Source organism: Acyrthosiphon pisum, chromosome X (assembly GCF_005508785.2).
Source record: "Acyrthosiphon pisum isolate AL4f chromosome X, pea_aphid_22Mar2018_4r6ur, whole genome shotgun sequence".
Taxonomy (NCBI): Eukaryota; Metazoa; Arthropoda; class Insecta; order Hemiptera; family Aphididae; genus Acyrthosiphon; species Acyrthosiphon pisum.
In genome coordinates, this window is record NC_042493.1 from 58,997,764 (window position 1) to 59,010,250 (window position 12,487).

The following is a 12,487-nucleotide window of genomic DNA, read 5'->3' on the forward strand; positions in this document are numbered from 1 at the left end:
TGCGTTGTATATTTTTATGTGAAACTGTAACGGGACACAACGAGTTGATACCTATATAGGTTATCCAGGGGTGAACCGAAGGGGGATCACGGGGGGTGATTCGGGTGTTACATCTCTCCCCACCTCCTCGGCAATATTTGATTTTCAGTTGGCAAAATGGAATTTATTTTCACCTGAATTAAAACAATTTTTTTAAGACGAGAAAAGGAAAATTAAATAAATTGTTTAAATTTTAATATTGTTTTAAACGTTTAACTCAATATTTTCATAATGGATTATGGAGCGGATTCGCAAAAGTATAGCAAGACTGCTCGGATCCGCTGTTGGCACAAGGTAGAAACCTAATAACATACCAGGCATACTTATAACGATATATCTAGGTACGTAATAATATTATATCATGCATATAATATACAGTAGAAAATCAATAAACAGTATATTTCTGTTATCCGTCATCGCATTTAAGCAATGCGGACATGCGGGCTTAAGGTACGGTTTCCCTGTAGCGTCTAGACGCGGCGTCTAGCGTCACTACCGGTCTGGACGTAGGTCGGCGTCTGACGCGGCCGTGCTGTTCCACTGTTTGACGCTGCAGGGAAACCGTACCTTTATATCATATACTATGGACGGAGCCACAGCGTATTAAATCAATAAAAAAAACGTTGCCGATATAGCGTCAAGTGGCCGAATTAGGTGGTTGATATAAAAACATGCACAATGTGACTTCTCGCATATTTATTCACACATACCTATTGTACCTATGGTTAATTATGCGAGGAGTAGTATTGCGCTTGCACAAATTGATCATCTAATTCGGTGACTCATCGCTATATCGGCAACGTTTTTTTTTATTGATTTAATACGCTGTGGCTCCGTCCCTAGTATAATATGATCTAAATAATTCTAAGCGACGGTTGAGGCGGGCGATTATAATATTATATAATACGTTATCAAGTGAGGCCTACATACATTTTTTTGGAATATCTACAATACGCGATAATAGTGTTTCGAAAAAACTCTCAACAGACGAAAATTACCTTGTGTCATATTATATTATTATGTGTATGTTTGATGTCTGTACAACTGTAGTTGACAACAGTCTATTGTTCACCTTATTCAGTTTTTTTAATAATTGTGCATACTTCGCGAGTTATTTTCCGGTACAAGGCTTAGAAAGTACCACGAGTTGTAAATTGTAATTTTTCATCTAAAACCTACCTTGTTTATTTCAAGGCTTAAGATATCTTATATCTACATAATATGATTTATCACTTTTATAATATACGAAATATAGATTATATTTAAATAGATTAAACATAGATTTTAAAAATATTATATGTATCTCGTTTCACTCAAAATCTAATATTTTTTTATTAAATTGAATGACATTTTTTAATATTTAGATTAAAACCATTGGTAAATAATTAGGTACCTACATTTTATGCAAATACAATTATTAAGATTATTTTACATTTATATAGGTTATGATAGAAGAGAACGATTCTTATAATATAGACCAGTGCTTATCAACCTTTTTTGTTATAGGGCTCCCTAAATTTAATGTAAAACTATCAAGCCCCCCTCCCCTCAATCAAAATCATTAATTATTTTTTCTTAATGATATACCTATACTAAATTTACATGCACTATATCACTATTTCACTATTACTATTTTACATGTAATGAATAATGATTAATCATATATTCGGTTATAATGTTATATAATAACTAAATAATCGAAAATATTTTAAATTAAATAAATATTTCAAGGCCCCCCCTCCGTCATATAGCCGCAGCCACCAGGTTCAGAAGCACTGATACAGATAATGATTTGGCAAAAATAATAATAAGTGATGAATTACAATTATTACCTATTTCATATTATGTTTGTTGACGTTATTTCATTCTGATATAAATTAAAAATAATGAGTTACGTATTTCTAAGTTTCAACTCCAAATTTAATTTAAATAAAAAATTTAAACAAGGTAAAAAATAAATTATAAAATAGCATGTAACTAAAAATGATAAAAATATCGAATTTCAAATTCTAGTCGGCAATTTTAAAGATTACACTCCCCCCATGATTTTTTTGAGATCATCTCTGTATACCTACACACTTAATACTTTAATAAACGAACATAAAAACTTTAAAGAAGAGAATAAATGTCACGCACTATTAAATAACAAAATTAGATTTTTCTCTCTGCCTCACGCGTAACTACATTGACAATACGCATTAATTTTTTTACGTTTTTGAATAAATCTAAGAGTAAGATTACCCAACACAAAAATAATAGAGAGCAATATTATCAATTCGAGAGGACATAGCAAATTGTCGTTCACTAATTTTGATTGACGCTGTTAGTTTAGGTATAGAGTTAATTTACCCACTATCAAACATTTAGGTAAGAACATTATCTGTGCTTAAACGTTGGCATTTTTTCTATATTTTCATTTTCAAATGAGATATGGGTGTGTGAAATATCACAAATTAAAAAAGCTCATATCTCTTATATTTCTTATAATTTTCATATTTTTTTGGAAACCGACTGGAATGAATATATAGATAGGTACATTCTATGCCTGTATTCATTCTAGAACCAGCACCGAACTGTAAATATCGGCATTTTACTGCGTGATTATCCTTATACATTTCTCACTTGATTGAAAATAAATCTCTCCAAAAACGTATATTATTTAAATTAAAGAGAACCTAATATATTTTCGAATTTCAGAGAGCATTTCATATAGTTTGTTTCACTTTTCAAAGTTTGACACTCGATATATTATTGTAGTGAAGTAAACAATTAGTTATTAGTACTATTATATACAGGCTACAACATTATCAGATAACTTTTCAAAAAAAAAATATTATTGATTACTGATTTAGGTATTTTCTCCCATTTATAGGGCGTGCTCTTTATACTGAAAACGACAATGTCCTCACTCCTCTTAAAAGTTCACCGAAATACAAAATAAAATATGTGGGTAATTACCTTGTTTGCAAATAGTTAGGAATATAACTTTTAAATAGGTTTCAATTAATATAGACATTTTACTTTTAAAAACTTCATAATCAACAGGTTAGGCCAACCTACCTATTACCTATCTTTGTTCTGTATTAAAATAATAATTTTATATAAGTGTATAAGTGTATTACCGATTAGTTAAATGTAGGTACCTAATGAGTATTGAGTAATGTGTAAGGAAAAATTAATAGAAAAGTTGACTTGACAATTTTAAAATTGTACACATTGTTTCCGTGTTATACACATGTAATAATATCACATTTATCAATTGTGTAGGTGCCTATACCTATCTCTGAAAACTACGTTATGACATTTTGTATTTATATTATTTCATATACCTACGTAATATGTATGTTATTTACTATGAGTACAGGGGCGGACTTGCCATTTTTCCGCCCCTAGGCATTACAACACTAGCGTCCTTTAAATTGGCGTGCTCCCATGATGGGAGGTGGGGTGGGGGTTAATGTTCCATGAAATAAACTATAAAAATTGGATGAAATCTATAAGATTTCCGAGCAGTATGCACTATGCAGGAGACCAGTGGCATCTTTTTTTTTTTTTTGGGGGGGCAGGGGGATATTTCCCCCCCTTGTCATTAGCGGGCCGGGTATGGGCTAGTTTTGGGCCTTTATATAGTAACTAATAGGTAATATATTTAAGTAACCTCTACATATATGTATTAATTATTTAGTTATTGTTATCTCTCAAAAAAATGGGTTACTTACCTGTATGCTTATGATATTAACCTTTGATACTAACTAATAAGTATACAATTATGTATAAGGAGGGTATTTGTATTATGCAAATATTTTTGTGAAATATGCCGAAATATGCTAAAAATTGCTCAAATATGCGTTTTTCTTAAAATATGACGAAATATGCAAAAATATGCAAATTCAAACTTAGTATTTAATTTCGTAATTTCATAAAACACATTTATAACTCACTTAGAATAGACTACGACCACTACAAAAAAATATGCAAATGCAAGAAGTCCCGAACCCTAATAATGATTAAGAAATATCTACGCAGATGCTTCATAATTATTAAAAATGTAATTTATTTGCAATGCACATCAAGGACAAAATGATGATTGCGCAGCGTTGTAGATATAGGCCACTGTCTAAGCGTATGCTTCCGATGAACACTGTCGTTGTTTTTTTAAAAATTGGAAAATTTAAAACAACTTTCGTGTATAATTTGGTGTTTATGAGTTATGTCTAAACACCATACTATAGGTACCTAATATACACAATACACTATATTATTACATAGTTTAATAGTTACAACAATTAGTACCTAATACCTATATATGTACCTATGTTAAAAACGTTTTTTGTTTCTTGGTAAAAATGCTTGAAATTTCAATAAGTATAAGGTTTCTTGTGAGATTTTTACACAGCTGACTACAAAAAAACGAAAATACCTACCTATACAATATAGTCACAATTTTCAAAATAGCCACATAACTTAATAAAATATCAAATTAAAACAAGTATAACAAAAACGTTTACCTATATTTGTGCAAGTCAACACGATTTTGCAGACGCCATATTATCATGTATAGGTATACTTATATAGTTTTTTTATTTTAGCTGCTCACGTTGGGACATTATGAACTGTATAATATTCTATGCTACGGACTTAATTATATTATGCACAGCAAAAAATGCGCCGAACGAATTTCTTCATCCGGTTCAATAACGAATGGCGTATTATAGGTACGTTTAACCGCGGTTACCGGATCCGTAATAACTGCACTGCGGCAGGTCATCGAATCCGAGTCAGAACAGTGCACTGTGGTGAGTTTTATGGGTCTTTCGCAGGCTACAGTCGACACCCGTTTCGAGACGGATGGTGAGTCGATATCGGTGACACCCACGGATTAAGATATAGGTATCTTATTCTATATGGCTGTATCAGACTTCATAATCTGCACTGCAATGTTCAATGTTGAGCATTGATTTGTGGAGTCTCCTCGGTGGACCGTCAAATTTGTGGCAAATTTATTCGAATGTTTGAGGAAAAATCGTTATTCTATGCATAAATATTCTAATTCGTAAACACGTTGAACTCCAAACGTTCATAAACATGAATGTGACTTTCTAGTAATCTGCAATGTATACCTATATATCAGGGGTGGCCAAATCGCGTCATAGACTTTTGCGGCTCGCATCTTAACGTAACATTAGACGTAAATTAACGTGAGAGCCAAGATGTAAAAAAAAAAATTTTAGTGGCTCACGAGTCTCTTCTCGCCGGCTACTCCTGCTATGTATAATTGTATATAATTAATAATAATTAATCTTATTTTTGTATAAATAATTAAAGAGTAGAAGTAAATAAAATATAAATACTGATCATTGATGGTACCTACTGCTCGTAATAATTTTTATTTCAAAAATAAATTCAATAATTAGTGATGAAAATAATTTTATATTTTTCAATTATATCCAGACGTAACAACAATAATAAACTACAAAATAATAAATAATAATTATTAATTACATAGAAACAAAATTACGAAAACCAAAATTATATTTATATTGCCTATAGAATTTTAACTTTGAAGACAAATCCATAAGCTACCTATATACCTATTCGCGGGCTGCAGAAGTTCTATTTTAAATGACGCATTTTCATAATTATGTACTCACCACCACCACCACCACCACCACTGCCATCCTATTTTTACTTATAACAAAGTTATGATGTTAATAAAATGTGATCAAAAGAGCCAAGAGGTCAGGCTTTAGCATGTAATTCTGCGCCACAGTCACGGGGTGGCACCGCCCCCTTTGAAAAGTTGACGCAACTGCGTCAAAATTGACCACTTCGGCTCGCCACTGCCTATTCGTAATATTATTCACGTAAACTTTCAAAATTAAATGTAAAATCTTTATCGTTGTTTAATATTTTATTAGGTATATATACATATAATTGGTATAATTAGAAGTCTGAAGTATAGTATTATAAATCATACATATTTTTGTATGTAACATTTTCATGATCGCTGAATCCAACAGCGGAGCCGCTGCAGTAGGGTGGGTGAGTGGGGCCCTTGTGGCCTCGTCTGAGCTCATTGTTTTTAAGGAGAGATAAAAACCTAACTCAACTTGCAGTACCTAACACAATTAATCCAAAAAAACCTCCTCCTATTTATTACTTGAAACTTGTACTATTATAATTTATAGCACCCTGTTCACACTATAATAAAAGGCAAGCATCTGGGCCCTGTAAAGAAAAATTGCGTATAGGTACTGTTAAATATATCGATAAATACTTTACGGGGTTCTTACTCCATACATAGACCAGGCATACGCCAAACAAATAAAAAAAAAAAAAAATCGAAGAGTGGATGGCACTCCGCTGTACAGTTAATGATTAATGAATTATATTAAACTTGTACGAGACCCTAAAATTCGGAGGGGCCTCGGCCGCGTTCGCGGCCCAGGCGGCCATGGCCAGGCCGACACTGCATGTATTATGGAACCCTACCCCTACGTACGCCACTAACCGTGGCGTTTCAATTTTCAACATTATTAGCAAAAGAAAATTGTTGATGTTTCACATTTGCCAAGTGTCCCGCGACGGCTTAGTTTTTTTGCTTTGCTAAGCGGTTTTTTATACGAAGTTTGACGATGTCGTGTTTTTGTTCTGATGTTACCAATTATTTAGAAAATTGTCGAGACAACATTTTTTTGGGGAATTTATTTTATCACTAAGTTTCTTTTTTTTATTCAGTAAGTACTTTTGATTATTTTTCATTCTTTGTTTGTAAACTTTAGTTGGCACATTTATAATACCAATATATTATTGTGGCCTGTGGGCGAGGTGCGAACACAGTAACACACTAATACACCAATAGGTACTAGTGATAATTACAATTTAACAAATTTGAAATTACATTAATTAAAATATAACAAATTTAAGGTATAAGGTGATTTTATAATGAAGCGATACCTAGCCGATAATGAAATAAAATAAATAATAAACATCGTGTTCACTCAGTGTAGATAACCGTGGTCGTGAACACTGACCACTATTCAAGATAATATTATTATCTCAAATGGTGACACGGACGTAATAATATTATGTTCGTCTGTGGTCGTTAATGAAATACGTCGCGTATACAAAATGGAGTGGGAGAATCGGTCAGCACGACAACGTGATATGCGGCCGCCGTGATTCAAAATGTCAATATAATTTCTCATTAAAAAGTTTGCACGTTTCCTTTAATAACAGTACGAACAGTTTCAAACTGTACGATTTTGATGATTTTTCCAAAAGATCATCTGCACAATTGTTCTGATTTTTTCCAATTTGTTAGGTATTAATTGATTTAGTAGATAATTAGTTAGGTCCGGTTAAGAAAAGCACCAAAATGTACACTGTTTAATTGTACACTGCTCCGAGATAATAATAATTACATTGTAATGCCACCGCGCCTTTATAATATTTTATTTTACCTACTTAGCTCGCGCCACGACCGTGGTGCTAGACATAAATTATGGTCACATCGTTAAATTATTGTCCGTTATCAAACTATAATACGTCCTATCAAGGTTAATAGATACCTAATTTAAGTAAATCATGTGATTTATGTCCCGCTTATTATTTTTTTTTCATTTGAATTATTATCACTCAACATTTCTTCTATAAATTGGTTAATTTATTTCAAAATTATTAGTATTTTATTTTATTAAGTATTTTAGTTATTTTTCTAATATGGAAGAACGCGTGGATCTAATTAAAAAGAAATTGGATGATTGCCGTTTATGTTTCAGCTCTACCAATGTAACAGTTCACATAGGGCAGCATATTGACGATCATTTATCAATTGTTGAAAAAATTCAATACTGTACTTCACTAATCGTATGTTTTGTCATTTATTTAGTATATTTTTAGTATATTGTTGTTAATTAAAGTTAGTTTGAATCTATTCAATACACATTTTTAAAAACACCAACTCAAAATAAAGTTTAAATTTTATCAATCTATCACATTGATTTTATCATTGACATAATATAAATAAATAAATATACATAATAAATATACATAATATAAATTTATATTATGTCAATGGCCCCAATGTATTGCACGTTAAGGTATAGGGAATGCGCAGTCCATTTATATTATGTCAATGGATTTTATATTAATAATAATGTTGAAAAACAAAAAATATTATACTTAAGTAATTTTAGTTGTCGTTTAGTATGTTGTGTGTAAAAATTGATTTAATTTTGTACAAACATTACAATTCCTATATCTTATACCAGTTATACCTAAAGTATAACAATACCTACATTATTTTTTTATCATTGTTACAGTATTTAGCAAGTTCCTTATAAAAAGGAATTTGTTCCATTCTTCGATATTTTTTTAAAATAAGGAATTAGTTCCGTTCCTTGTTCCTTAAAAAAAAAAAAAAAAATAGAATTCGTTCCTTTTTTAGTTCCAAATAAAATAAAAATTCTTATTTAAGCATTAATGTTTTTTTTTCATATGCATACTTCTTTAAATTTTAATTAATTATAATAATTTATTAATTTTCCAACAAGCAAATTTTAATATTATAAGTATGCCTACAAATAGAGGTAGGTACCTACCTACATATTTTATAATTCTAGTTTGTAATTTCTTCATAATTAAATTGTTGGCCGACGTATGTCTACTGTATTATCGTTTATTGTTATAATAATATATAATATAATATATTATATTTTATTTTTCATTTATTTTATAAATTATTTTTACTCGTTTCTATATAAGTTATAACTTATTAAACTTTAAGAAATATTAATAAATAGACCAATGACTAATGAGTAACGATTAATGTCGATACTCGATAACGATCACTAATTGGCTATATACATTATACACATCAAAAAAAATATATCTTAATTTCAATTTCTTACATAATATCTGTGTAAATTATTGGAACTAGAAAGGAACGAAAAATGTTGTTATTTTTCTTTAAAAAAAAAGAACGTGAATATATATACCTATAAAAAGGAACTCGTTCAATTTGCTGTTCTTTAAAAATGAATTCGTTCCTTTTGGAACTTATTCCTTCTAAACAATGCTTTTTTAGTTATGTCAAATTAATTAATTAAATGAAGGTATGTGTAATAAGTAATTAGGTTAATTGTTGCTTTAATGCCTAAAATATATTTATCTACCTACTCCTCTTTCATCTTGATTTTTAGTTTTAAACAGTTTGGAGACTAGTATGTCCTTTAAACCTAATGATAGGTACCTTAGTTTTGTTAATTTACAATGTTTAAGGCTTAGATTAATATTCTAGTTGTTAAATATGCTTAATCATTTCATTACTAAACCAAATCTAATTGAATTGGTGTATCTACCTATATTTTTTATTTAATGTATGATTATTGTTTATCAATAATATATTGTGGTGCCATTATACGTGCCATGTTCCAAAGAATTACTGGTTATTATTTTATTTGAATTTGTTGAAGATCAGGTTTCCGGAAGCATAAATAAAATTTTGTTATGCTTATAATTAAAGACCGTAATTTGTATAAAATCCATGTTGCTATTTTCAACATCATATACATAATACATACATGCAGTCAATGAGTGTCCATAAATCATAACTTTATTGATTAAATATAAAAATTATTTACTGTATATTTTTACATATTCTGACGTTTGTGCATGGTCTGCATATTATTGCATATTTAACAAAATATTTTACTTGTGTATATTTTACAATATAAAATGCATATAAATCTTGTGTTTAGGTACTTGTATTTCCATATACTTCACTTATACAAAGAAACTTTTATGTAACTAACTTCCACTTGACAACAACACTGTTTAAGGAATTATTTTTGAGAACCATGACCATGACCTTCATTGTTAATCATGTGTAAATTCTATTTTACGAATTCCTTTATATTAAAATTTTTTTTGTTCCCCAAGTAACACCGTTATATAGAAGTTTCACTACATTTAGATACTTCTTGTTTTACTTGTCCCCACAAATTCACTTCTATTCTCTATAATATAGAGATATTCTTAAACCAAACTTATTTTTTATAGCTAGGTATAAATAATTTAATCTTGATAAAAGATCTACAAGTTGGGACCTAACTTTTTATTATGTTCTTACATTATTTCTCTTATGATTTAAATATTTAATTTAACTTGTATTAATTTTAATCAAAATTAAATACAATATATGACTTTTCAGGTGAAAGTGGGTGATAATTTTCCTCAGAAAATTTGTACAACTTGTGCCGAAAACCTAGATTTAATCTACAATTTTAAAAGTAAAGCAATAGCATGTGATATGGAATTATCAAGGGACGTTTACAAGTACATAAATTTTACTTATATTCAAACATCAGATGATCCATCAAATGTAAGTGTTATGAAGCGCATATTTTTTGAATGTACTCATTAACTTTTTATTACCTTTTAGATTACATACAAATACTTGGAAGAACAAAACTCTTTGACAATTGATACAAATAACCAAAATATTGTACACATTGACAAGAATGCAAGTATAATTAAAGAAATTATGAATAATGAAGGTAAAATGTCAATTGAAAAAAGATTGAATGGGAATTCAAACATCTATCAAGGTTCAAAAACTAATGATGTATGTATATAGATATTTTAAAACCATAGAAAATTTATCATTTAAAGTTTATGTTATTTGTTATAGCAAAAGAAAAGTACATCAGTTGATCTTAAACGAAATTCAGATAAGTCTTTATTTGACAATAAAAATAACAATTCAAAACAAATAAAAATTGATAATGAAATTGACAATGAAAAACCATTGGCTATTGTTAAAAATGGCAAAGTTGTATATATTTGCGGTGAATGTAATTTTGAAGCAGAAACAATTATGTGCCTAGTTAGTCATCGAGCTCGCTTTCATTTAAACGTGGGTAGTTTCAAGAGTTCAGAGTGCTCAACTTGTTACAAATTTTCAGAAAAGCTTAAGCAACACATTTTAATGCAACATAAGGATACTTTTAATTGCCAATATTGTGAAAAAAGTTATTCAAACAAACGAAGTCTTGCTCGTCACACCAAATGCCATCAAAATGAAACTCCATTAGAATTTCAATGTGTAAAATGCAATGCATATTTTGATACCATAGACAAAATGGAAGATCATTTTGTAGTACATTATGCAAGTCCTTCAATTAAATTTGGGTGTGATCATTGTGATTGCACGTTTACAACATACACGGCAAAACAAAAACATACCAATCTTGATCACTTGATTGAAATTGAATGTGGCATTTGCCATGTTGTCTTACCGACTGAAGAAGCTATGGATAAACACAATTATTCTGTACACCAACCTCAGAAATAGAAAAAGGAAATGTACAAGTGCATTACGTGTGGAAAATATTTTTCTTTATTGAATAAGTTTTAAATTATAAAGAAATACATTTATCTCAAAATGTATAGTTTCAATGACTTATCAAGCAAGATTTTTTTATTTTTTATTTTTAAATTTTTGTAATATGTCATGACTGAATTTATACTTATATATACACTTATTAATTTATACAAAGTAGTATATTTCAAAATTATCTTCGATATTAATTTTGAATATTATATAAGTTACTAACTGCCTAACAATCTGTATAAATACTGATTAGTGTTATTACAAATGTTGGCATTATATAAGATATTTTTGTTTTATAATATAAATTTTTCCATTTTTTAATTATTATATCCGAATTAAAGTTATTATGGCAATTCACAATAAAGTGCCTATTTGTATAAATATTACTTTTAAAAAAAAAGTTATAGATTTGTTTAATACATTTTATTGCATAAAATGTACCTAAAACTTATGAAAAAAAAACTTGAATAGTATCATTATTATTGGTAACCATAATTGTGTTAGTACAGTCAATACATTCTATACAGACATTCCAAATAGGAAACAATAACTTTTTACAATTTGTTTACATTTGATCACAGTTTAGTGCTTTCAAAAGTTTGCTTACAAATTATCATTTAATAACCAAGATAATTTAAACGTCATAACTCATAAGCACATATCAGATCTAGCATACATCATATTAAGGGTCGATAATTAGCTATAATGCATAAACAAAATAATATTTTTGATAATAATAAATTTTTTTGGGTTACTCAAACATTTTTTTCTTTGTAAGTATTACAGATGATTTATTATTTTATAAGGTACACCCATATGCTCAAATACAGTACAATATATACGATTTGTTACAATAAAAGAATAAACGACAATATGATATAATATTGAAAAATGATGATGAGAGAGAAAAATAAAACATCTAAGGAACAACAACATATTAGTAATACGTACCTCATTTTAAAGCGTATGTTTCTTTTTTATATAGGAGATAGAAATTTAATTTTTATACTTAAATTTGTTTCATGTAATTCTTATTCTAAATAAAACAATTTA

The 12,487-nt window shown here is 29.1% G+C and overlaps 1 protein-coding gene across 1 annotated transcript; it reads left to right on the forward strand.

Moving 5' to 3' along the window:
• The first annotated feature begins 7,276 nt into the window (after positions 1-7,276).
• Positions 7,277-11,722, forward strand: LOC100160928 (zinc finger protein 107-like). Its single transcript, XM_001944999.4, has 4 exons — positions 7,277-7,908; positions 10,253-10,423; positions 10,484-10,666; positions 10,733-11,722. The coding sequence occupies exons 1-4, from the start codon at positions 7,762-7,764 to the stop codon at positions 11,393-11,395; spliced, it is 1,164 nt and encodes a 387-aa protein (XP_001945034.1). The 5' UTR covers positions 7,277-7,761; the 3' UTR covers positions 11,396-11,722.
• The last annotated feature ends 765 nt before the right edge of the window (positions 11,723-12,487 follow it).

Excerpts from the sequence above, each read along its gene's own strand:
- LOC100160928 (XM_001944999.4), top strand. The coding sequence starts at position 7,762 with ATGGAAGAACGCGTGGATCTAATTAAAAAGAAATTGGATGATTGCCGT. Across the intron at positions 7,909-10,252 it reads AATACTGTACTTCACTAATC|GTGAAAGTGGGTGATAATTT; the intron begins GTATGTTTTGTC and ends ATGACTTTTCAG. Across the intron at positions 10,424-10,483 it reads CATCAGATGATCCATCAAAT|ATTACATACAAATACTTGGA; the intron begins GTAAGTGTTATG and ends ATTACCTTTTAG.